At 43.1% G+C, this 27079-nt stretch overlaps 1 protein-coding gene across 1 annotated transcript; it reads left to right on the plus strand.

Moving 5' to 3' along the window:
* The first annotated feature begins 11045 nt into the window (after positions 1 to 11045).
* Positions 11046 to 26450, plus strand: CLEC3B (C-type lectin domain family 3 member B). The gene is made up of 3 exons (XM_090048902.1): positions 11046 to 11317; positions 22489 to 22587; positions 24177 to 26450. The coding sequence occupies exons 1-3, from the start codon at positions 11215 to 11217 to the stop codon at positions 24575 to 24577; spliced, it is 603 nt and encodes a 200-aa protein (XP_089905028.1). The 5' UTR covers positions 11046 to 11214; the 3' UTR covers positions 24578 to 26450.
* The last annotated feature ends 629 nt before the right edge of the window (positions 26451 to 27079 follow it).

A 27079-nucleotide genomic window follows, 5' to 3' on the forward strand; every position in this document is an offset into this window, starting at 1 on the left:
AGTCTTCAAAAAGGGGAGGAAGGAGGACCCAGGAAACTATAGGCCAGTCAGTCTTACCTCAATCCTAGGCAAGCTGTTTGAGAAAATTATGCTGGCACACATCCAGGAGGGGCCAGCAGGGGACTGCATGCTTAGGGGCAACCAACATAGGTTCATCAGTGGCAGGTCCAGTCAGACCAACCTGGTGGCCTTTTACGATCAGATCACCAGATCATTAGATGCAGGGGTAGCAGAGGATATAGTCTTCCTGGACTTCCGGAAGGCTTTCGACACTGTCTCTCACCCCGTTCTCATTAAGAAACCGGGGGGCTGTGGTGTAGACACCCACACAGTCAAATGGGTCGCCAACTGGCTGGAGGGCTGCACCCAGAGGGTGGTGGTGGATGGGTCCTTCTCAACCTGGAAGGATGTGGGCAGTGGGGTTCCGCAGGGCTCGGTCCTCAGGCCCACACTGTTCAACATCTTCATCAGCGATTTAGACGAGGGGGTAAAAAGCACCCTATTCAAATTTGCTGATGACACTAAGATGTGGGGGGATGTGGGCACACTAGAAGGTAGCATCAGGCTTCAATCAGACCTAGACAGGCTACAAGGGTGGGCAGATGAGAACAGGATGGGATTCAACACAGACAAGTGCAAGGTGATGCACCTGGGGTGGAACAACCGGCACCATACCTACAGGTTGGGGAACTCCCCTCTTGTCAGCATGGAGGCAGAAAAGGATCTTGGAGTCATAATTGACTCCAAGATGAACATGGGCCGGCAGTGTGGGGAGGCAGTCAGGAAGGCCAACCGCACCTTGTCATGCATCCACAGATGCATCTCAAGCAGGTCCAAGGAGGCGATCCTCCCCCTCTATGCGGCACTGGTCAGGCCGCAGCTGGAGTATTGCATCCAGTTCTGGGCGCCGGACTTCAAGAGGGATGTGGACAGCATGGAGAGGGTCTAGAAGAGGGCCACCCACATGATCAGGGGACAGCAGGGCAGGCCCTATGAGGAGAGGCTACGGGACCTGAACCTGTTCAGCCTCCACAAGAGAAGGCTGAGGGGGGATCTTGTGGCCTGTTATAAACTAGTCAGAGGGGATCAGCAGGCATTGGGGGAGTCACTGTTCCCCTGAACATTGCCAGGAGTGACCAGGAATAACGGTCACAAGCTGGCAGAGGGTAGGTTTAGGCTAGATATCAGGAGGCGCTACTTCACGGTCAGGGCAGCTAGGGTCTGGAACCAACTTCCAAGAGAGGTGGTCCTGGCTCCTACCCTGGGGGTTTTTAAGAGGAGGTTGGATGGACATCTTGCTGGGGTTGTTTGACCCCAGTATTGTTTCCTGCCATGGCAGGGGGACAGACTAGATGATCTACTCAGGTCCCTTCCGACCCTAGAAACTATGCCTTTGCATTGTCATCAGTTATTCTTAAGGACATTTCCAATTGCCTTAATATTGTTTCATTTATCTTCATCCTTCACATTTGAAAGGACCACCTGCTGTTGGATCACCCTTCCTGATTTCAACTCAAATGCATTCCTTCCTTTTCCACCTGCTTTTAAATGTGTATTACCTTGGAGCTCTTAATCTGACTTGGCCTGTAACAGTGCAAGTCAGGGGTCACCACATCATAGCTAACAGAACAGGACAGTCTTCACTCAGGCAGTAGTCACATGCAGTTATTTTCATCCCCATGCCCAACAGCCTAGCTCAGGGGTGGGCAAAATGTGGCCTGTGAGCCGGACGTGGCCCGCCAAGCCATTCTGTCTGGCCCGTGGGGCCCCTAAAAAAATTAGAAAATTAATATTAATCTGCCCTGAGTTGCCTGTCATGCAGCCCTTGATGGCTTGCCAAAACTCAGTAAGCGGCTCTCTGCCCAAAATAATTGTCCGCCCTGGCCTAGCTCTTTGCAGGCTTGTTTTGAGCTTCTGCTAAAGTTCCCCTTGTGAAGCTGAAAGGCGCTGCTGAGACAGAAATCCTCCATTTCTCCACAGGAGAGATCTGACTGGGAGGCAGGAATGCAAGCTTCTTCCGCTGCCCCAGCTTGGTGCCTCAACCCAGGATGAAGATAACCACTCCCAAGGGTAGGATAGTCTCCATAGCCTTTTGGTGCAGAATCAATGCCAGGAACGATATAGAGAAGGAAGCAGACTGAATCACTAATTCACTTCCCAGCTCCCCTCCCCAACACTAGCATTGACTTTTGGTTATTATTAACTAGGCCTGAATCTGAATTCATAGCCCAGAGGTGTACTGCCAATACCCAGTAATTTCCTCTCTTGATAAAAAGATGCATTGTTGTTATCCAGTTCACCCTACTACTTTGCAGCCATCATCCAAAGGCACCTTCTCATTTATTGGCTTGGCAACACCTGCTTGTTTCCTGGGATTCATCCCAAAATAGCCTGTAATTGTGCAGCCCATTTCCTTGCTTGGCTGGGCATGAAATCACGGGCTTGTAATCCGTCCTAGAAAAGCTTCCTTTAGCAGGTCATCTTCCACCACTAACTTGCTATATGAAACCTCTCCAAATTTGGCACCCCAGTATATTGAAGGAGTCTTCCTTAGACATGCAAACCTTTCTTAAATGCTTTTCCCTTTGTATTCTGGGCATTCTCTCTTCCCCTTCCCCCTCTAAGTCATTTTGACTTTCACTTCAAACCAGGTTCTTTCCATTGATTCAATAAAATACCATGGATATCTCTTAAACTGACCTGCAGCCTGGGGTGTCCTGCAAGGAACAGAGACTTTGCACTCTTTTCCCTTGTCTGTACAGGGCCTCACAAAATTGGGTCCTGATCTAGCCCCTTGTGTTAGATTAATCAACAGCAGCATATTCTTGGTGGTTTTTCACTGTGGCACCTACCAAATTTGAGAGCTTTTTAAAGATATATTTCCAAAGAAACAATGCCACTGAAGCACTACAGATAGGCATTACATTTAGCAGCAGAGGTCTTTAACTGACTTTTCCCCTCAAAAATAAAATTGTGGCATTCAGTCTTCATGGAAGGAGAAAGCTCCAGCCAAGATAAATTCAGCACTACCTGCTGGCTGGAAAAGGAAGGAGGAGCCCTTCTGACTTACTTTTGGAAACTAAGCATTTTTCCCCCTCTGCCTGAAACACTGGGTCACAGCCAGAAACATTACATTTCAGCCATCAAATCACACCACTGAACCTATGTAGCCAAAAACATCAGGCATAAAGGAGCCAAGTAAATAGACTGAAGAGAGACCATGGGCTTTAGGTGTAATCCAGGAAGGCCAAATCTTATGTAACCGAGGAAATGTGATCTTGCCAGGTCAAGCTACTGAAAAAGGTCCATGATAGAAAAGGCAATGTCACTGGCTAAACAGGAGATCAGCACCAGGGATGTGCAAGCTTCAGCTGGGTTTCAGCCACCCTAAGTAAACCTGAAATGCTGTGGTCAGAATAGTGGTTGCAGGACTCCACATCAGAGTCATTTTGTGACTTTTACAAGAACAGCAAAGAGAAAATTCAGTTTAGGGCAGCAAAACCTCAGCAAAATGGCAATAAAGCAAATCTGAAGCCATGGAAAACAAAGAGGTGCCAAGCTAACAAGAAGTGCTTTAGATGAATGGACATTACTGATGTGCTGGAAGGAGTGTGTGTATACTTGTGTCTGAGGTTCCCCTGGATTTAATTCCACATCAGATTAGTGTAGGGGGTAGGCTCAGAGTAAATCCTTAGAAATACTTACAGGAACCTGCCTAACTCTGAAGGATATATTTTGCAGAACCTCTTTGCCTGCTACTTAAAAGGTCTGTGCTGTAGCTGACTTGTACCCAATTTAAACCCTTTGCAGTCTGTCTGCTGCTAGAAGGTAGGGTTCAGCTGGCTCTGTTCAAAACATTGCCAGGCAACAGGTAATAGTTCTTATAAAGGTCCAAGCTAGAGCTATTTTGCAAACTGAAGCCAAGTAAGGGCAGGAGAAGGCTGAACAACTCAAATGATTTATACTGTGTTGAGGAGAGGTCTTGGGGAAGCAGGAGGTAAACAATTCAGGGCTTACACTCAGGACAGTGAACATGAATTAAGTTTGAAAGTGAATTATCAGCAGTTGAACTGCATTCAATGCTGCAGACACATTTTACTCAAAATATAAATGTGCTCACTTCACTTTGGAAGGGAATTGCCAGAGGGACACTCCAAGTTGAATAGTTAAAAATGTACTGTGTGGACATACCTTTTCAGAGGTGAAGTGGATTGAATTAAGCTAATTTGAATGAAGCTCATTTAATTACTGAATAGGAGTGTCCACTTAAGTTCAGTTTCCAAAAATTATTTCAAGCCCAATTTTCACAGGTATCCTGGTACCCGGTTGTGCAGACAGCCATTTTTGAAAATCCTCTCAAATGCCTTACTGGCATCTAAATCCAACTGGTTTTTACTGGGAGTTAAGGTACTTTTGTAAATCCTGCTCAGCAGCTACCAGTTTAGGAATACAAAGACCTTTCCAAATCTGGCCTTAGACGCTTCTGAAATTTTTACCCTTACACATGTCATGTTTTTTTAGATACAAGTCCTACATTTTCAGTCTCACATGATGTTTATTATAGATTAATAACAATTTGGCTTTGGGGTTTGGCCTTGCATAAAAAGATGGGAGCAGGCTGCCTTTCACAACTCTACATGCTATGATCTGGATTTGCATGTGCAAAAGTAACTCTAAAACCAAACAAATTGACCCCTCTGTTCTCCATAGGAAAGCCATTTGGGTGCAAGTCTGAGGGTTTGATGTGTGTACTCTGAATGGAGTTACAATAGAGGACACATTTTCAAGGCTTTTTTCATCTTCAGCCTTTGTTTGGCTCTTCCTCTCAGTTCTATAGAAATAGGCCAAGGCAACCTATATACACAAAAGAGAATGCGTCGAAGGGGAAAACATGATTGTCCACAGGCCATTTTGGTTTGTTTCATTTTAGCAGCACTGGCTGCTTCTCTGAAGACGTTAGATGAGGACAGAGACACAGTGGAAGAAAACAAGAATTTCTAAACATCGTACTTTGTGTGTCAGAGTGCAACGTTTCTAGCTTTGGCCTACGGTGATAGAAAAGTTTAACAAGTCACTCTGTTTTCTACAATGGATGTTGTGCTTTAAATGAGAAACTTCACTCTTGATTTTGTGTACGCACACACACACGCACGGAGAGAGAGCTCTTTGTTTGATTTTTTTTTTGTTTGTTTATCCTGCCTATAGAGAGGCAGATTTAAAAATGAAATGCATGGGAGCAAACTGCATTTCAAATACGCTTTTCTTGCTGTTGTGCACCCTTGATTTGTTCCAAGCAGAATAGGTTGAATAAAAACAGACAAGTGTCCTTGTTTCACCTGAAAACTTTCATAAATCATTGTGCTCTGGATAGGTGGTTCTTTTGTGATTTCTATACCCAGCATGGTCAGCAATCAAAACACCTTGGCAACTGCACAAAGAGAACACAGCACAAGGCACTGGCAATAAGACCCAAATGCAAACATATTTCTAAAGCCTTTTAGGTGTTATGCTTTTCCCTGACTTCGGGTCTAGTTAGAAAGATCTTGGGGGGGGGGCGGGCAGCGGGAAATGTAGGATTCATTGCAAAGTTCTCATGAAAATCTACTTGCTTGACTATAGTTTCAGACCAATTAGAGCCATTCACACTCTCTGAATTGTCATTTCCCCATCAGCAAAATGGAAGAAATAACATTTACCTGTAGTCACTGATGTGCCCCAAGGTTCCTCAGGAAAGGTGTGCCATATAAATAACCAAAGGGATTCATATAATTCAGATCTTTGTGACAGTCTGAAATGTGGAAGCTCTCTGAAGTGGACAGAACAATACCCTGGAGGTGACAAAGGAGAGGAAAAACACCAACAGCTTGTTCCTGTGAGAAATGACAGAAAACCCTTTCTGACTGCCACCATCTGTACGTGGAACAAGAACAGCATTGGTAGTTCCTGCAAAAACTTTGCCCATGCTTTCCCGTGCCTCGGGCCCATCTCAGAAGGTCATTGTAGAAGTCTAGGAAGGCTGGCTTCTTTCCTGTGCCCTTACTCTCTCTTTTGGGATGGACAACAAACGTTCCAGTTATGATGCCATGATTTGAGCACGTATCTACTAGGAACTGTACAGAAGCCAGCAACTTTAGTGAGGAGGGCTTTAAACTATGTTCACCAGGGGATGGAGACGGGAGTCCTGAGGCAAGTGGGGAAGTGGGTTCCCTGGAGGAAACACAAGCAGGAGGAGGTGACAGGGAAGGCCTTCCCGTTCTTCCTCAGACAGTAGGACAATTGGCTAGTTACCTGAGATGTTTATACACAAATGCACAGAATCTGGGAAATGAGGAGGAAGAATTCAGAGTCCTCGTAGTCCTAGAACTATGATGTGACTGGAGTAACAGAGACTTGGTGGGTATAAACTGTTCAGGAAGGACAGGCATGGGAGAAGAGGACGAGGACTTGCTCTTTTTGTAAAACAGCTGGAGCTCACAGCTCCAGTACAAAACTAAAGCAGGACCTGTTAAAAGTCTCTGGGTTAGGGTCAGAAGGGACAGAAATAAGAATAATATTGTGGTGGCTACTGTAGGCCACCAGACCAAGAGGATGTGGTGGATGAGGTTTTTTCAAACAATTAGTGGAGGGGTCCTGATTACAGGCCATGGTTCTCATGGAGGACTTCAATCACTGTGACATCTGGAAGGGCAATACAGCAGTACACAGCCAAGCCAGGAGAGGGTTAGGGACAACTTCCTGGTCCACATGTTGGAGAGGTCAAGTGTTCTTGACCTATGGCTCACAAGTACAGAAGAACTGGTATGGAAGGTGGAAATGGATGGCAACTTGGAGAGCAGCAACCATGAGATGATTGAGTTTAGGATCTTGAGGAAAGCAAGGAAGGAAAGCAGCAGAGGAAGGACCCTGGAGACTTGAGAAAAGCAGACTTGGACTCACTCAGGGAACTGATGGACAGGATCTCCTGGGAAGCCAGTCTGAGGGGGAAAGGAGTTCAGGAGAGCTGGCTGTCTTTTAAAGAAACCTGACCAAGGACACAGGAGCACACCATCCCTATGTGCAAGAAGACTAGCAAGCATGGTGCAAGACCAGCCTGGCTTAGCAGGGAACTCGGAGTGAGCTAAAACACAAAAAGAAAGCTTACAACAAGTGGAAACTCAGACAAATGACAAGGGGGAGTCTAAGAGTATTATTCAGTCATGCAGGCATGAATCAGGAAGGCCAAAGCACAGTTGGAGTTGCAGCTAGCAAGGGAAGTGAAAGCTAAGAAGGTTTTCTACAAGTATGTCAGCAACAAGGGGAAAATCAGGGAACGTGTAGGTCCCTTACTGAATTCAAGAGGCTACCTACTAGATGTGGAAGAGGCTGAAATTCTCAATGCCTTTTTTAGCTTGGTCTGCACAGGCAAGGTCAGCTCCCAGAACCTGGCACTACAGTTTAGTGGGGAGATGAGCAGCTGACAGTAGTGAAAAAACACTTTAGGTACTACTTAGGAAAAAGTTAGATGTGTACAAGTCCCCGGAGACAGACACAACGCACCTGAGGGTGCTGAGGGAGTCGTCCAATGTGACTGCTGGCCATTATCTCTGAAAACCTGTGAGGATTAGGAGAGGTTCCAGATGATGGAAAAGAGCACATACTGTGCCCATCTTTAAGAAAGGAAAGGAGGAGGATCTGGGTAACAACAGACTAGTCAGCATCACCTTAGTCCCCAGAAAAATCATGGGGCTGGTCCTCAAGGAATCCACTTCTAAGCACTTGGAAGAACAGAAGGTGGTTAGGTTCAGACGGTATAGATTCATCAAGTGCGAGTCATACCTGACCAACCCGATTGCCTTCTGTGCTGGGACAACTGGCTTTGTGGATGTGGAGAGAGCAGTGGATACAATATGCCTTAACTTCAGCAAGGTCTCCCATGCCATTTTTGTAAGCTACCTAAGGAAGTGGGGGTTGATGAATGGACTGTAAGGTGGATAGAAACCTGGCTGGATCATCAGAATTAAGGAGTAGTAATCAATGGCTCAATATCTAGGCGGCAGACAGTATTAAGTGGAGTGTCCTAGGGGTCAGTCCTGAGGCCGTTTTTTCCCTATATTTTCATCAGTGATCTGGAAGATGGGATAGAGTGCACCTTCTGCAAGTTTGCAGGTGAAACCAAGTTGTGGGGAGTAGTAAATATACTGGAGGGTAGGACTAAGATTCAGAAACCAAGCAAATTGGAGGATTGAACCAAAAGAAATCTCATAAAGTTCAATAAGGAGAAGGACGGACCAATACCATGCACAGATACGGGCTTGGGTCTGACTGGCTAAGCAGCAGCTGTGCAGAAAAGGACCTGCCCAGTGGACAGTAAGCTGAATATGAACCAACAGTGTGCCCTTGTTGCCAAGAAGACTAACGGCATACTGGGCTGCATTAGTAGAAGTGTTGCCAGCAGATCAAAGGAAGTGATTATTCCCCTCTGTTCAGTACTGGTGAGCCCACATCTTGAGTACTGTGTCCAGGTTTGGACCCCCCCCCCACTACGGAAAGGATGTAGATAAATTGGAGATCGTCCAGCGGTGGGTAACAAAAATGGTTATAAGGAGAGGCTGGGTTTATTTAATCTGGAGAAGAGAAACTAAGGGGATATTTAATAACAGCTTTCAAGTACCTGAAGGGGGGTTGGGGAGGGGAGGTCCAAAGAGGACGGAGCTGTTCTGTCATCTGCTCAGTGGTGGCAGATGACAGAACAAGCTGCAATTTGAGACCATTGCTCCAAGGGAAGTTTCAGTTAGGTATTAGGAAAAAACTCTCAGTAGGAGGGTAGTAAAGCACTGGAACAGGTGGTGGGATCTCCATCCTTGGAGGTTTTTAAGACCTGGCTAGGCAAAGCCTTGGCTGGGATGGTTCTGTCTTGACCTCCTGAGGTCCTTTCAAACCTCATTTTCTATGCTTCTAACTCATGTTCCCAGGACAGTCTCTCAGGTATTTTTATACTACTGGCCAACTTACAGACCTCCTTTGCTTATCAATGCCAGATCTTCCTGCCAGCACATAGAAAGCCTATTTTAAAGAAGATTGAGAAACAAGCTCACTTTTCCTACCAAGGGTACCATCACCTGGTTTTGTTTTCCTGTGTTGAAACCATACTGTTTGTTTCCTGGTTTTTGCTTCATTAGCAGCTACTCTCCTTCTCTGCAGCTGTGCTGCCCCTGGTCTGCTAATCACTTTGAAGGTGGCTCTGCTCTGTTCTGTACGTTTGCTCCTCTCTTGTCATCTGCATATCTGATTGCAGTGAAATACCCAACACGAAAAAGCACAAAAGCCATACCAACCACTGAGAGGAATTCATTTCAATTTGTCAAAGAAAAAAAAAGAAACCTTTGTGTTATTTTAGGAGGCCTGGCCTAGGCTACAAATGACTGCAGAGTGCCAGACCCTCCACAGATCATTGGATTACACTCCACACCACAGTCTGAGACAGCCCAAAAAACTGCTGGATTTTCTGTCACTAAACAGCTGGGGCTGAATTAGAACAAGAACTTATCCTATAACCAAGCCCATGAGTCTTTTGACTCTCTCCCCTTCCCTCTTCTGGTCCCCCATGATAGTAAGTAAAGTAAACCTTTTTTCCCCCTTCTACTCAGGAGAAGCATAAATGTGATTTTTCCCCTTGTGAGTGAGGCCCAGAAACAAGTACAACTACATATTATACTATGTAGGCAAAATGAAAGGACAGACCTTGGGATCAAAATCTGATTTGGCACATGAGCATTGGGATATAGCAAGCATCCAATAAAGCGCATACTAAAACTGCTGTTTACGATGCTGACCCATCATATTGGCCAGTGAAAAATGGTAAGTCCAGTTCTGCTCCCTTTGCTGTTACTATCAAAACTCCATTTGAGTTCAGGTTGGGCTCTAAATTAGCAGCTATTAAAGAAATAAAGAAAATCGTACAGAATATGTGAGCTTTCAAATGATGACCTTAAACTAGGCACAGCATAATAGTGTCTAAGAGCAGGAAGATTGCTTGGCACTCTATTTTCTTGCATTGGACAACACAAAGCTGTTTTTAAATACATGCTACGTTTCCTAGAACCAGATTATGCCTTGCATAGCTGCAGATTCCTCTTGCCTATCCATAGAGGGGAACAGGCCTACCTCCTCTGTGGTCTTGTGCCTCATTTCTCCTTGTCACAGCGATTCAGCTCATATGGAGATAGAAAAATGCCTGTTCTTCATGGTCTTTCTCTATCTCCCACTCATCATTGCAGCCAAGAGTTTTTCCCTGCAGGGAAAATCAGGACAGAAAGTTGCGGAGAACTGGAAGGTATAGGTAGACAACACAGAAGCATAACTAAAACTTGAAGCTGGACAAATTTGGACTGCAAGTGAAGCACAAATTTTGACAGGGTGGGTATCTAGCTACTGGGAAATCCTCTCACTGGTTGTGGTAGATTCTCCAATAGTGGGAATTTTTAAATCCAGATTAATTTCTCTTAAAATATATGCTCTACTTCAACCAGAAATTAACTCAGGGAAGTCCTGCACATGTCATGCTAGAGCATAAATTAGATGATCATTTTGGTTTCTTCTGGCCCCGTAAGTTACGAATAGACTTCACCAGGTATCAGGGACCTGCTGTGTTTGGGGTCCAAAGCGCTTACTTGTTTGAAGGTAAGGCCCCCACAAACAATTAAGGAAAAATACTATGAGCAGATCTTGATGGTATCTTTCTTTCCAAACAATCCCTCCTCTGGGGAATCTCCATGGAAAGGAAGGATATGGATCCCAGCTCTAGGCTGAGGATCCAATCCCCCATTTATGTCTTGGATCCAGAACTTGTTCTACACCCTAATCTTGCATTAGCATCAGTGGAAGGGCAGAATCATTCCCTTGAGTTTTCCACAGTAAAGTATTAAGGAAGCAATGCACATCTGTATGTTTAATGAGGTTAATCTGCCTTGCAATAGGATATATTTTGAAAAAAATCCTAAGAAATAAAAGCATTGCCCTGTTTTTTTTATTCATTTGAGCTTTTGCCAAGCCCCGGATACTGAATCGGTCCCAGCACTCAGTGAAATTCCTTCTCCTTCTCACTGCTGGAATGCTAAGGTCTGAGGCTGGAAGGATTCCTTGGACAGACATTTCTGATTAAAGCCTACGTTAAGAAGTCTGAGTCAGGGCAGCTCAACCCCACTCCAACTCCACTCCGTGGTGAGCAGCAGCAGAATGGCGCTCCGCGGAGCCTGCCTGCTCCTGTGCCTCTTTTGCCTCACACAGGTTACCATCCAGCAGACCCCCAAAGCCAAGCAAAAGTCAACAACCAAGAAAGGTAAGGAGCCACATCCTATTCATCTGGAAACACTGCAAGGGGTGATCTGCTCACTCCTAAAGGAAAAATCCTACAGGATTTTATAGGGATGAAATTGATGGGGTTTTATACATGCTGAATAGCATTTTATGGAACTTATTTTCAGTTCATATAAAATTTAATAGAGCATTTCCTTTCTGTAGGATTCCTTTGAATCATCCCCTAGAGAATGGTGCAGCATACATTAAAGGCAATTGCTTGTTAAAAAAAAATCCACCCAAAAGATTATCATCTTCTATTAAATTCTATAGGACCATTTGTTCCAAAATTCATATAGCAAATGATTACAACCTCTCTCAAGTGCTCTTCCAAAATATTTTCTCCATTAAAATATCAATTTTGGTGACCTTCAGTCTACCTAGTTCCAAATTAGGAGGAAAATGAATGCCAGCTAATGGACAGTTTATACAGATTTGTAGGCAGAAAGGCAGATATTTATTCTGGGAAATGAATACAGAACGTATTAAATAGCAGCAGGTATCTCCACATTTTTAAACCAGTTGCCTCAAGTGTGTGCTATGTTAGATAGCTCTACATTGTAAAAGTTATTAGGAAATAACATATAGCAAAAATAAATGTGTTGCTTTTTTCTTCCTGTTCAGTCTCTTTTTCAGCATAATACAATAATTTAGGGACTAATTCAGGTGAGTAACTGATGATGGTTGTAATGGGCTCATTCTCCAACCCATACAAACTGTGATCCTTTCAGAATAGCTATCTGACTGAATCCTTTTTTGACTGTGGGATTTCTATTTTGGAACAAACTTGAAGACAGCATTTAAAGAATTAATCTAGCCAGTCTTCTTCCTCCTCCCACTCGTTCTTTTTTGCAGATATCTGTGTTAAAATGAGAATTTTCTCAGCTTTTGATTCTGCTCAACCTTTCAGTGCAGTCCCTAGACGTGTTTATTTAAAACAAAAAACTGTATACTGCAGCAAGGATCATTAGTATTATACACTCAGTTGTACCAACAGGGGCATGTGTGCTTCTTGGAGGCATTCATTTTACTCATAGCACTTGAATCTCTTTCCTTGTAACTGTTCAGTGACAATTGGGCTGAAGAAAAAATAGAAAGCCTCAAGGCTCCTGTTGATAGAAATTTGGGTTTTCAACTGAATCAAATCTAACTGAACGCAAAGCCTAATTGTCCCCTATGTGCCTCACTAGCATCCCTGTACCAATAAGCAAAGGGTGGAGGCATGATTCCTTCAGCTCTCTGCCCTTCTCCAGACAATCCCTGTTCAGTTGATTGCAAAAGTCCACTGGCCTCCCTTACCACAACTAGCAACAGACCCAGCAAAACCAGGCAGAGGAGTCCTGAGTAGTGATGGGCAAAGAGCACAGGGTTGTTTTTTAGGTTGGTGGCCAAACAAAAAAAAAAAAAAAAAGGTTTGGGTGAAACTGAACTGTTTCTCTCTCTGCTTTATTTAACCCTTGCTTAATTGTAGATCCATTGCAAAATGAAAAAAGATCAAAACTTTTTTTTTGAAAAATGTCAACATTTTGATTTTTTAAATTTTTTTTCTCATTTTTTCCAGACAAAACTATTAACTGAGTTTGACTGGAATTTGTGAACAGTTTCAGTCTCCTTGAAATGGCATATTGTGGGAAACTTATTTTTTTGGCCAAAAAAGTCCATCTCTGGCATCAGGAGCACTGTGCCTCTTCATTCCTCTGTGACTGTCTAGCACTGCAATGTTCTTGCATTCATATTACAACCAGAGGAATTGATGACACACAAGAATTTGGGTCTTTCCTATCAAAGTTTCATGTCCAGTTTAGTGCCATTGGACAGAGGAAACATTGGCCATCTGTTTAATTACAGGAGTGATTACATGAAGATTTGGTTTCTCCTCCTGACTACACCACAGACTTTTTGCATGACCCTAGGCAAATCTCTTAACCTCTTCAGCTAGGTACAGACATTCAAAAAGCCCGAGGTGGAATCGATCTAGGTTATGCAGTTTTCTTAAGCGGCATAGTTTAAATTGGTTGTAAACAGTACACATATTCGCCCTCTGTTGGGGTAGGAAGGTGGGAGGGTGCGGGAAGCAAATCTTAGACTGGGTTCCACCATTTTTAAACCAGTCTGTGAGCACCAAACTTTTCTTCCGTTACAGATATAGACTGGTTTCTGATCACTTATACCAATAAAAGTGTAATGTCCGTATCTCACCTTCTTGCTCTGAGTCCCCATCTAAAACAAAAATAATGCTGCTTACCTACCCATACAGGGATTACATTTGACTAAGTAATTAATGTTTAGAAAGTGCTTTTTTAAGAGTGAGAGACCTTGAATCATGGGGAAGGTGGGCTCTTGAGGTGCAAGGCTTGCATCCAGCTGCAAGCGTCTCTAATTCTGTACATGCATATTTTGCTTACACAGTATCCCTGGTCTATAAATGAAAAGGTTTCTCCCCATCAGTTGTGTAGCTGAGGAGAGTGGTTCACTAAATGCCTCAAAAAGTTCACAGATATTTATGCAAATTAAAAAAAAAAGTGTTAAATTTCCTTCTCTCATCTAGTGAGTATTCCTGGGATAATTTTCTTGGTAGCAATATTTACGAAAATAGCTCATTTTAAGGGAAACATAGATTCAAAGTGGTTTTTTTAACTTAAATAATAGAGCAGTCCTACCACAGATCTGCAGAAGAAAAGCATACCATGCCCAAAGATAAGCAACATACATCAAACACCAAATATCATAGCTCATAAATAAGATGCATATTACCAATTTAGTAAATATATCTGAATAAATAAATCTGAGAAAGCAATGGGATGATTATGGTAAATTTGTAGACACCAAGTACAATATCTGCAAATCTGTAATGACTACGTACAAGACCTGCGAAATTGCTAACAGTTATGACCCAGTTTTTTTTTCTCCGATTTCTTTTTCATCCTGTTTGCAATAGTTTGATATGGATCCTTGTGGTTTGCTACAAAGAAGGACCTAATTCCAGCTCCCACAGCAAGCACTGGCAACATTCCCACTGAGGGAACAAAAGCAAGCTGTAATAGATTTGATCATAGGCTTAGGAAATGAGACTTCACTAAATAACAGCACAGACAAAAAAAAATCACAGCAAAAAGGGGAAAAAATCCTTTCAGTTAATATAAATGAAATGCATTTTTATGTTGAGATGCAACATAAATACAGCATTGAAAACAAGCTAAATGAGAGAAAAAAATACATCCATTATTGTTTTTAGGGAGTGTTATTCATTTGCTATTGGTGTAGCAGCTGTCATCTCCAAGCTGCCAGAAAGTGTGCACACCCATGAGTTTTTGGCTGCTGCATGTGGCTCCATCAGTGCCACAGTGTGAAGTCTGTTTTGGGAGGGCATCAGCTGCTGAATGGTCCGTGACAGCTGGGTGAAGCTGTAGGAGTCTCAGTACATGCCTTCAGCCAGCCAGCAGCAGCAATCTTACTCCACTGGGGAGAGGTAGAGTAACTCTGTCTGCAAAAAGGAGGGTTCTGCAATTGCAGTAGTGCTTTGGTTGGGATCTTTGTAGTATAGAATAAGCCTAAATTATGTTGGTAACCCCATGTATTCCAGAAAGACTAACTGTATGAAGAAGGATTGCCCACACTGGGTTGTATTAACAGGGAAACTGAGGGAAGTGAGTCTACTGCTTTGTGTGGCACCTAGAGTCCAGTGTCCAGTTTTGAGCCCTAGCATACGGACAGATTTGGAAAAAGTCCAGTGCAGAGCCACAAAACTGTTTAGAGGCTAGAGAAGTGTGACTTATGAGAAAACCCTGGAAGAACTAGAATTACTTAGTCTGGAGAAGAAAAGACTGAGGGGGGATTTGATAATTGTCTTCTAATATCTGAAGGCTGGTTATAAAAAAAAAAATGGAGATACCCTTTTTTCCTGTAGTGGTAGGGGACAGGACTAGAGCAATGGTCTCAAACTTCAGCAAAGGAAACTTAGGTTGGAGATTAGGAATAGTTATCTGGCTAAGAGTAGTAAAGCATTGGAATAGGCTACCTGGAAAAATTGTGAAATATCCATCCCTGGAAATTTTCAAGAGCCAGTTAAATAGGCACTTGGCTAGGGATGGTTTAGTCAGGGTTGCCTTGAGCAGGAAGCTAGACTAGGGCTGAAAAGCGCCATACAAGATTATCTACTTTCCTATGATCCTAAATAAGGAAGAGTGCGCCATATTAATGCTTATTCTGCCTAGACCCAATTATTGAAGCCCTCCCTATATATTTCTTTGTCTTAAGGAAATTTGTGCAACTTTTAGAATTATGATACTGGGTTTTTGTGATCAATTTTGTGACAATGATCCTGGATTTCATTATTAACATGATCTATTTCTGACATATTTGGATTCCTGTAATAGAGTGGGCATAACACTTTTTCCAGACAATATATATGTAAGTCAAGAGTGGAATTCATTGTCATAGGAAGTCATGGTGGTCAAGTACTTACCAAGAGGCTAAACAGAGATGGTACATTTACATGGATATTAAGACACCAGTTTTTATCATTGTTATTAAAAGATAGGGAATATTAAAACTCATTCTTCAGAGGCTATGTAAGCTCCTAACTAATAGATATGAGGATGACAGCTTGTGAGGGTGAGGAAATATGCCACACCTGGTGACCACGAGCTTCTTTTATCAGCTTTTGGTGCTTCTGGTTTTGCTGCAGTATGGTAACTCACATGTGGCTACAACAGGGCTGATTTTAAAAAGTCAGGGTTGGACATTTCTGAACATATGAGACATCCCATTGGGTTATAAGATTACTCCCTGTGGGGCACACAAATAAACTCTGGAGCAATTATTATACTGAGCTGCAGAAATACCAGCAGGAATGCCAGCTATATTTATGGCAGGCTTTGGGTGGTATACACTCAGAATGTCAGGCATCCAGGTTGTAGCCATATTGGCCTAGAGGAAAAGGTAATCAGGACTCATAGTAGAGATGATGTCTTTTATTAAACCAACAAGATTTTTGCAAAAAAAAAAAAATTCTTTAATTGCAAGTTTTCAGGCACCAACACCCTTCATCAGGCATTGCAGAAAAGGTTGTAAAAGCTCTCCTGGGTAGAAATGAAAGTTCATATTTCATTGGATTTCACAGAGGAGTCAATAAATGGAAAACTCCTCTGGGCAGTGCGACGGCTGTATGTGTTATAGGGGTTGCTACCACTGCCCTGAGCTCATCTGCCTACAAGCGGTGACAGGGTGGACCTCAGCTTTGGATCACCTGGTCTGCCAGGAAGGTGATCTTATGTTTTCTCGCCTGCCACAACTTTGATGAAATATATTCCCAGGAGGCACTGCCCACAGTGATCCTGCCTGGTCTTGATCCCTGTTTCTTCTGTGGGGCTCAAAACCTCCCCTTTACCCCAGCCTAGCCTATCCAGATGGTACTCACAAAATTCTTCTGCAGCCAAGTCACAGCGCTGCCTGTTGTGGTCTTATCTGGCCCTCTACCCCTTTGGTCTCGATTAGGTACACTCTTCCAGGGCTGGTCTTGGCCTGTGTTCAAATATCAAAAGAGAAGGCAAAAAAACCCCAAAGAAAACCCTGGCTGCTCTCAGCCTTCTTGTCAGGCTCAATCCATGTCCCCTTTACTTGGGATCGGGTTCTCAAAATCCCAGTCACAATGATCAAGAAAATCCCTTAGTCTTTGTTATGCACCGGCCTGCCCTGCACCCCCATGAACAGTCAATATCCTTGGGGTCTCCCCCACGTGCAGGACACTCTACCTGCAAGTCTAGTTTTCCCTCAGGCCCTCCTTTGGATCCTCTGTTGAAAACTCTGCTCCAGAGATTATCGCAGGCCTTGTGGACTCCCTTGCTCTGGATCCTCAGCTGCAGAGATTATCACCAGCCAGGTGTGTGCAGGCCTCCGCCTGCTTCTGGCTCAGCCTTCCCCAGCCCTTGCCTGCCAAGATGCTCAGCTGCTCTTCTCTCCCTGCGGCCTGCAGGGGACTGACCCCTCTCTGCCCCTCTCCAGGGCCGGAGATACCTCTGGGCAGCCTCCCTCCAATCCCGAGCGAGATGCTGCTCCAGAAATGGAGTGGGTATTTTCCTTCCCTTCCGGTCTCCAGCTGCAGCCCCACTAGCCCTCCATGCTGTGAGTTTTGTCTCACTCCTTCACAGGCAGTCAGTTCATAGCTGGCCTGAAGCCTCTCACCTCCTGTGAGGCTCTGTGATGATGCAAATTACCAGAGCTGTATACTCAGAATAACGCCTTGATGTGGAGGATGAAAACATCTCAAGAGCTGCACAGTTACTGAAAGAGGCAGAGATCCTGAGGAAAGGATCCTGAAGACTGCTTTCCTAACACGTGCATCAAGGGACAGTGTTATGGTTGAACAGGCATGCTGACATTTCCTGATTTTTGAAAGCTTGACTTTGAAACCACAATATTCTTCTCACATTGTATTAGGGGTGGCATAACAATACAATGCACTTTCACAGTACTTTCCATTCAAGAATGAATCCTCGTCACACTCTTTGAGCAGGGTTGCTGTCCCATTTTCTGGGGTGGTCGGGACTGAGGCATAGTGGATTAAATAATTTGCCAAAAGAGCAGACCCAAAATTTGAGGCAAAACCACAAATAGGAGACAGAAGTCTTAGATAAGGACATCTTGCCTCTCTTTATGTTGGCTTTAAGTGAATGGACCTTGCATTGCAAAGGAGGCTTACTTGTAAAAGTAGCTGTTTTAATTAGACATTTCATCACAAAGTGTTTTCATCAAAGGTACAAATTAATAACTAGTGCTTCAGTGCTAATGGAATCCATTAAAGTTAATTGAACAATGATTAAAGCTTCTTAGTACTTTCCTCCTGACAGGCTGCTTTTCTTTCCTCTTTATAACATCATTTTCATGATTCACGTTATGGAGCTTCTCAGGCTGCTTTCCCACTAATCTCATTTGGTAACTCAGCTTACTTAAATCACTGTATCTTGCATGTCTCAGACCTGGCTGACTGCTTCCATGTATAGTTTGTCACACCACAGATCCCCATGAAAACAATACATTTATGGGTAAAGAGATGTTTTCTTGGGAGAAGCTGGGTAGCTACTGTGAATACTAAATCCCTTATTTACATGCAACATCAATGAGATAAAGACTCCATTATTCCTAAATAAGAGTAACCATGGTACCAACTAGTAGCTGGTTAAAACAACTATGATTGCTCTAACTCATGGATTGGTGACATTAGCGGTAATGGCACATTTAATTATATACAAGTAGCTTCAGTAAAGTGATAGGTGGGTACTGAAATCCCATTAGATAATAGTGACAAAATTATGTAAAACTAAAGGCCAAATTGTCTTCACACATGAAACTTCCTGTAGGAAACCATGACGGAAATCTCATGGAATGGCTTTTTTCATAGATTCATAGATGTTTGGGTCAGAAGGGACCTGAGCAGATCAAGTCTGACCCCCTGCCCTGGGCAGGAAAGAGTGCTGGGGTTAAATAACCCCAGCCAAGTACATATCTAGCCTCCTCTTAAAGACCCCCAAGGCAGGGAGAGCACCACCTCCCTTGGAAGCTCATTCCAGATTCTGGCAACCCTGACTGTAAAGAAGTTCTTCCTGATGTCTAACCTAAATCTGTTCTTTGTCAGTTTGTGGTCATTGCTCCTAGTTACTCCAAGGGGTGCCCTGGCAAACAGAGCAAGGTAAAATGTGCCCTGGTAAAATATGCCCTGGTAAACAGAGCAAAGTGAAAAAGAGCAAGGTAAAATATCCTTGTAGAGAAAGAGCAGATGCTTGGTTCCCCAAACAGATGTCCATTTTTAAAAATAAGAGTAACTGCACATTGGAAGAGACTTCCCAAGCACAGGTTCTCCATTCCTTAAAGCAGGACTCAGTATCCCCCCGTAAGGTATGCTGTAGCACAACTACATGTTTTCGGGTTCAAGACAGGAGGTACTGGGTAAATTCCAGTCTGCAGGTGGTTGCTGATCGCCACTGGCCGCCACTGCTGGCGGCGTCTGCGGGTGGTCGCCCACCCCTGGTCAGCGCCTGGTCAGCCCCACCCCCACCTGCAGGAGCCCCCCCACTCACTGCTCCATGCTGCCCCTGCTGCCTGCAAGAGGTTGCTGTGCCTCCCCCTCCTCTGGAGGCATGCGTTGTTCATGGTAAATTCTACGGCCCAGGTTATAAAGAAGTCCTGGTTACTTCTGCTCTTAAAATCTTTTAAACTCCCTGGGTCTTCAGAGAGCTGATGAAGTCAAGAGTCATCCAGATAGTTTCACAAAACTATGGCAGTCAAGCTCTCTAGAGCCAACACTGCACAAAAAGCCTCCCCGCCATCTCAGACACCGGCACTGCTGGCTTCCGAGTCCCCTCTCAGTAAGATTCACAAAGGAAGGGAATCCTGGTAGGGCTCAAGGGAAAAAAACAACAACAACAACAAAAAAAACACATCATGAAAAGCAGCTAACCCTATCCACAAATGTGGAACTCAAGTACTATACAGTTCCCTCAAAGAAGCATCCATTCATGCAATATCACAAAAGTGACATTGCTTCCTTCAGCATCCCCCAGCCTCTATTTTCATGCTCTGTCTTTTCAACCACCAAAGATAGAAAGACTGAATTTGGCCTAACATTTCAACTGGGAACAGATGTTAGCAGGTTATAATTCAGAGTAGGGTCAGTTGTGTATTTTTTTTTTCTGGATCTATGTGGTTTCTTCCTGTTCCTCACAAGCATGCCATCACATTGTGCTGAGTGGGAATTTCAGGGATCAATATGTCTGAGTTGAAACAGCACCAGAAAAGTATTTAATCTGATGCGTGTATCAAATGCAATGGGAAGCAGAGCACAAAAGGAAATGCCTGATTTAGTCCATTGGGTACAGGTTTCCCTCGCTTTATGTGGGTTCTGTATATGCGAATTTGCACTTATGCAATGACCCTTTGCACCTACACAATGACTTAGGCAACTTACCCTGTTGTATTAGACATCTGACCACAGTGAAGCAAGAGTTCAGGACCCCCTGGTTTGATTACTGCTAGCACTATCCTTAGGAAAAAATGCTACTACCCCAGCAGCCTGTCTTTGTCCGCCTAACAACGCAAATCACCAAGAACACATATTGAGTCTCTGCACTGGTCACCGATAAGACAGCCCAGTTAAAGTTCTCTGTTCTACCATTCAGAGCCCTCCAGGACACTGGTCCCAGTTACCAGTGAGTTCCTTTCTCCGCACATAAGCCTGCCCTGTTCACAATGGCTGCACTCCTCTCTAGCACGAAACGGGTGGCCAAAAGGGGGCAACTCATGAATACAGGAGATAAAACTATGAGACACTTCAGCCTGGAAAAGCGCAGGCTCAGGGGCTATCTGATGGCCACCTATAAGTTTGTTAAGGGTGTCCACCAGGATCTGGGGAAACTTTTGTTCACCAGAGCGCTCGAAGGGACAACAAGGTCTAACAGTTATAAACTCCTGCAAGACCATTTCAGGCTGGACATAAGGAAGAATTTCTTTACTGTCCGAGCCCCCAAAGTGTGGAATAGCTTGCCGTCGGAGGTGGCTCAAGCACCTACTTTGAACACCTTAAAGAAAAAATTGAATGTTTATCTTGCTAGGATCTTATGACCCCATCTGACTTCCTGCTCCCAGGGCAGGGGGCTGGACTCGATCTTCCGAGGTCCCTTTCAGCCTTAACGTCTGTGAAATTTATGAAAACATTGCCAAGAACTGGGCCAAGACTATGCAAGTCCTTCTAACAAGGCAATAGCCACTATATAGTCCTCACTCCTCTAACTGCAAACGAGCTCTCTGACTTGCTTCTCTCCCAAAAACATCCTTCACCGTCCCACCCAGGCTGAGCCAGACGTGCACATAAAGAAAGAAGTAAGAAAACACAAGGCACATTGACAGTGGCATCATGTATTTTAGATAAAAGTAAAACAGGTACCTGAACAATGGGGAAGGCAACAAGGGTAGGGAGATGCAGGGGAGAGAAAAAGACTGAGAACAGAGGGGAGGAGAGCTCTTCCTCCATCAAGGACTCCTAGGAAAACCTTTTAGTCTAGTTCAGTGTTTTTACTCCAACCTCACCTCAGTGAAAAGTTGCTGAATATAGGATCCCAGAGGACAAAACAGCTTTCAAATTATGCTGATGGATTTACTCCAATGCCAGGAGGACTAGGAATATATCCTTTAGATCTGGACACTAGCTCTGCAAACAAGTAGGTGAGCAAGATGGTGCCCTCCATTATATCATTGCTTCTTTTGTTAACAAATAAAAAACCCAGCCGTGACATATTTTAGTAATAGAAATAGCAGCAAATGTTACCTTGCATCAATTGCAATGGTTATGTTCTCCAAAGTAAAAATTCAGGGCCCAGATCCACAACTGAGGTAAATTGCTATTGCTTTACTTAAATTCAATAGTGCTATTACTGATTAATACGGTACTTTCTGAGGATCTGACTGTAAATATTTTTGCTCAAGTTGCCAGTGGTTTCAATGCTGTTTTCTTGGTTTGATCTAGGACTTTCACTGAACATTTTAAAGAAGAGTTAGGTTAGCCCTTGGATCTTGTCAAGGTTCTTTGATAATGCTGTCTTTTGTATTATTCAGATGGAGGTCTAATCCAAAGCTCATTAAAATCAATAGGGAGACATCTTCCATCCTAATGCCAGTGAGCTTTAAAACTCGGTACAAAGCAGACTCCAATTATTTTCCTAATCTGCCTTGCTGATACCTTTCAGTCTGCCATAAGTGAACAGAGCAGACCTCTGTTCCCTGCCAATACACCCCCCGACCCTCACATAGCCAATAGTCCAGTGGCTAGGGCAGTCACCTGGAAAATGGGACACCAGGTTCCAGTCTGAGGTTTGTTCAGTTCAAAGAAGCAACATGAACTTGAGTCTTCCACCTCCCAGGTGAATGATCTAACCACTGGGATATTGAGTTAGCTTCTTTTTCTAGCCTAATGAACATATAATTACCTAGGGGGAATGGAACATTTCCAACAGCGGTGTTAGCTGTCTGTAGAATATCTTACAAAACAGGTGTCTCTGAAAGTGTTTTTTGGAAGAGCAGAGAGTTTGATTGCACTAATAACCCCAGTTGCATTCATTAGATAAATATGAGCTGTTTGTGTTCATCTCTTGGTTTGTTTAACAGATGGTGTGACCGTCAAAATGATTGAAGATCTTAGGGCTCTGATTGACAACCTCTCTCAGGAGGTGGCTTTACTGAAGGAAAAGCAAGCACTTCAGACAGGTAAAGGGCTCATGGATGAAGGCACAGTTATTGCCATGAGACCAGTGTTGTTTACAATGTGTACAATCTCCCTATACGGGTTGACAGGTGTTTTCAGAGAGATCCTTGTGCATATGGACTAGAAATTAATCTCTAATGAGCCATTGGTAATTAGATTAGTGGTATCAATGCTACTTTTACAACCCTTCTGGTTAGATGGATTACCTTTTAATGATATTAATTGAATAGTATCTGCCTCAATTCTTTATGTCCTGCATTGTCTCATTAGATATTTCAATAGCTTTCTAATGACACTAAAAACTAAACACACATTTTTCCTTCATGAATCAGCTGGGGAATTGGGGATTTTATTTTACTATTTCCCACGGGTTGTTTTTTCCCTTTTCTCTGTCCTTTCAGACCCATATTGCAGTCATGTCCCTGTTGCACATTCTACTGTTATTTATACTGCAGTACTGTCTGGGGACCTTAATCAGGGATTTGAGTACCAATGTAATAAGCATTATGCGGATATCATAGCAAGCTTCGGGATCAGGACTTCCTAAGTATTCTATACTTTTAGTCTACGTGCAACTTCCACCTGCATTAAGAGAAACCACTTTTTCAGAACATGCAATAGGAATGAAAGAGATTATAATACAATTAAAGAGAATTTTGTCTTTGTAAAAAAAAGGATATGGGTTAAATTTAGATTTTGGATATAAACACACATTCACTGGGATTTAAAAGGAGTTTGAATATTCATGCACGCCTTTATATGTTATTTTTTGGAGGAAAAATAAAATCTCAAAGCTCTCAGTGCTTCAGGCTTTAAAAAGAAAAAAAAAAATCTATGATTGCTACTATCACCAATACCACCAGAAAGCAGAATGCTTCAAAATTCTTAACAAGCAGGCAGGGAAGAATTTCCTCTGAAGGCCTGAAGTTAGCCAGTGCAAGATTTCTGATCAAAATCTAAGGAAAAGAGAGTTTTCCTTTTTATTTTTAGATAACTCAAATGACCAAATTGACTTTGCACTAGTTTTTTAAACCCTTCAGCAATAAGCACAGGCCAATCATGGAAAATTTCAACCCCAGATGAATTTCTTTGAGAAAGTTTAGGAACATCTTTTAAGAAATGGAACATGCATACCTTTGCTCTCTCCACTAACTTAAGAATAGGAAATGACAAGGGCATGGTTAAATTTCGAAGAGCTATTTTTACTAAATACATGTAGTCGGCAATCTGGGTATGCAGGATCAGGCCCTTGAAGCCCTGGGAGTGGGGGGAGAGTGTGGGTAGCCCTGGGCTGCCCACACTCTCCCACTGGAAATAAACAGATGTTGGCTATGAAAAGGTGGCACAAATCATAATTAGGAATCATCACACTCAAAAATGTAGGCATTTGTGGCATGATAAAGGGCTAACATGTCTGTTCACTTGAGTTTTTTGCTGACATAGATATTTGTATGGGGGAAAAGGCAATGTCTGTTTTCAGCCTGAGAGTCTCATAAGAGAATGTGGAATTCAACTGTAGTGTTTGCTCATGACCTCTTCTAGGAACAATTCCTTTTGCTCACACACCTTTTCCTTTTTTTCATTCTTTCAGTTTGTTTGAAAGGCACTAAAATTCACCTAAAGTGCTTTCTTGCATTTATTGAGCCCAAGACATATCATGAGGCCAGCGAACACTGCATCTCCCAGGGTGGCACTCTCAGCTCTCCTGAAAATGGGGATGAAAATGATGCACTCTACGAATACATGAGAAGGAGCATCGGGTCAGAAGAGGAAGTCTGGCTTGGCATCAATGACTTAGCAGCTGAGGGCAAATGGGTGGACATGACAGGCCACAGTATTGGCTACAAAAACTGGGAGACCGAGATCACCACCCAGCCAGATGGCGGGAAGTCGGAAAACTGTGCAGCTTTGTCAGCACTTGCCATTGGCAAGTGGTTTGACAAGAGATGCAAGGATAAATTGCCTTACGTGTGTCAGTTCATGATTGTGTAATAACAGGGCTCCTACTGCTGCCATGTAAGCCTGGTTGTTCTTTGGCACCAGGAATTTAAAACTACATATAGATATATAACTGTATATCTATGTTCAAATAGATTAACTATTTGCACCCCCTTCCCCCTCAAAAAACCCCAAACCCATCATGTATTCATGACAGATTAGAGAGAGTTAGATCTATGTTGCATTTTCAATTGGCTGAAAGCTGTATCCAACTCCATAGCAGCTGCATTGTTCTTCATAAGACACAGTTTATAGATATATTTTTTTACACCAGAAACTTATTAGGGTGGCTTAATTGACTTAATAAAGAATAAATGCAACACTCCTGTTTTACAAACCATACAACAGCTCACTTAAGTCTCATTAAGTTGTTGCTCCAGTTACCTTGCCGGCAACTCCCTTTCCATTATTGCTGATTTTATTAGGCCATCCATGAAACTGGTCAGTTCTTTCTCATTCTGCTTTATGGCTTGATCTTGAGTATGTGCATGAAGTAAGAAGACCCATTAAATCACAAGCCAGTGTATACAAGATCAGGTTCAGTTTCATGATAATGAATGTGGTGTCCCAAACAGTAGGGCCAGTTTTCCTGTTTTACTTTGAGAGTTAAAATTGCGACTACTAGCAGATTACAGGAGTGCTCAAAGGTGGACAGAATGGGACCCTCTTATAGTGTGACATCACTGAATGACTTAGAAAGGAACACACTGATCTGTTGAAGGGAGGGTGACATTGTCAGAAGTATTGGGTAGTGGATGGGGTTCTTTCTTCACTGAAGTCAGTAGTAAAATGGCCATTGATTCCAATAGGAGCAATTAGACCAAAGGCAAGTGCTTTTGAAAATCCAACCCAGGAGCCTAATTTATGCTTAAGCATCTTCTGGGAAGTACTGACTTGTATTTACTAACTCATTCAATAACACGTTGCTCGTTTCTACAGACAATTCCAAAGATTCTAGGGAATAGTGGAAAACACTTAAAAATAATAAGAAATACGTAAGATAAATCATAGTATGCTATTATGAAAAATTTAATAGGTAACATAAAAGATTATTAAATCCCAACAAAATTAGATTCAGCTTTTCTCCAGATAATGTTTCAGCAATGGATTGTGTTACCCCAGATGAGAGCATCTCAGTTGTGTGCTAGTATTTGTTGCTCTGGATTAATAAAGTCTCTGCTTGAGGCCAGGTCCTTAACTTTCCTTTCCTGTGTCCTTGTGAAAAGGCATTTAGCAGAATTTGCAGATTTGTTGGAATCTGTCAGGCCACTCTGCAAGCTCTTCTGCTTTGGCCTCAAACTTGCAACCTCTGGGCTGTCAACTGCGTGCCTCAGCACTCATTTCACCCCAACCCCCTCAACTTCTGTAACTCAGTATAGATCTGTTTGCTCTGCTGGCTTCACTGAAGTTATGAGTTATACCATATGAGGAGCTGGCCACAGTATTCGTTTGGTAAGAAGATTCAAGAAAGTGCTCAATAAAACCTATTTTTCCTAATTAGCAGCAATGATAGAAAAATAATTTACAGACGTCTGACAATTTAGAGGCTTTGTTTTTCTTAAAGTTTGCTGAATTATATCAATGTTATTTTTAAGTTCAGCATGCTAGATAACAACACACCCAGTTTAGATTAAGTATTCTCCGCACTATCACGTGTCCTTCTTAAGCCTGTGGGAGAAATATTTCAATTCACTGTTTGTTTAAAACCAGCACGATATACGCTTCTTTCAAAATTTATAGCAGGAAGACCAAACCAGAATAATTTACATACATACGCACATACAGAGTGCATACTTCTGAGGCTATTACTATTGCCAAACTCTGCTGTTCAAATGATTATAAAATAAAAAAAAAATACAGCTTGCTGAAAGAATGATGTCCAATTGATTTTAATGGAATGCTTTCTTCTCCAGCTGTTAACATTCCCCTCCAGAGCAGTTCTGAGGACCAGAGGATCACCCACAAAGTGGAGGGGTATAGGAACTCTGTTACTGTACGTGACATATTTTGCAGGATTTTTCCTTACATTTACATACTTTGAACAGAGACAGGCACACATAGAGAAGTCTTTTATGGCTAAATGAATTTCCCTTCTTCATAAGAAGTTTCATGGTAATAGAAGGCCAATCAAAAGCCAAATCCATGCCCCCCTGGCCGCCCAGGAGTAGTGACAGGGCATCTATTTGCAGCTGCAGTGCCAAAGAAGGAGCACTGGTAGATCTGGGTGGGAGGACTCCTGGAAAGTTGTATTTTCATTCCCACCAGGCAATAATTGTATGCAGACCAGCTTCTCCTCCTTCCACATGGCAAGCAAGTGCAGCAGCAGCTGGAACCAAGAATTCCTCCTCTTACTTCCCCATATAGGAAAGGAACTGCGTCCACCTCCTCCTGCTCTTCCTCAAGATGAGTTTAATAAAACCAATAATCCACCTAAAAATACTGGTCTGAACACCCATCTAGTAGGTCACACTTGCCGCATTGCTGAAGTACCGCCCT

This window comes from Crocodylus siamensis, chromosome 5 (assembly GCF_052110815.1).
Source record: "Crocodylus siamensis isolate JL-2025a chromosome 5, ASM5211081v1, whole genome shotgun sequence".
NCBI classification, from domain to species: domain Eukaryota; kingdom Metazoa; phylum Chordata; order Crocodylia; family Crocodylidae; genus Crocodylus; species Crocodylus siamensis.

Coding starts and splice junctions, on each gene's coding strand:
- CLEC3B (XM_090048902.1), top strand. CDS start 11,215: ATGGCGCTCCGCGGAGCCTGCCTGCTCCTGTGCCTCTTTTGCCTCACA. Junction 11,318..22,488: donor AAAGTCAACAACCAAGAAAG/GTAAGGAGCCAC, acceptor TTTGTTTAACAG/ATGGTGTGACCGTCAAAATG. Junction 22,588..24,176: donor AAAGCAAGCACTTCAGACAG/GTAAAGGGCTCA, acceptor TCATTCTTTCAG/TTTGTTTGAAAGGCACTAAA.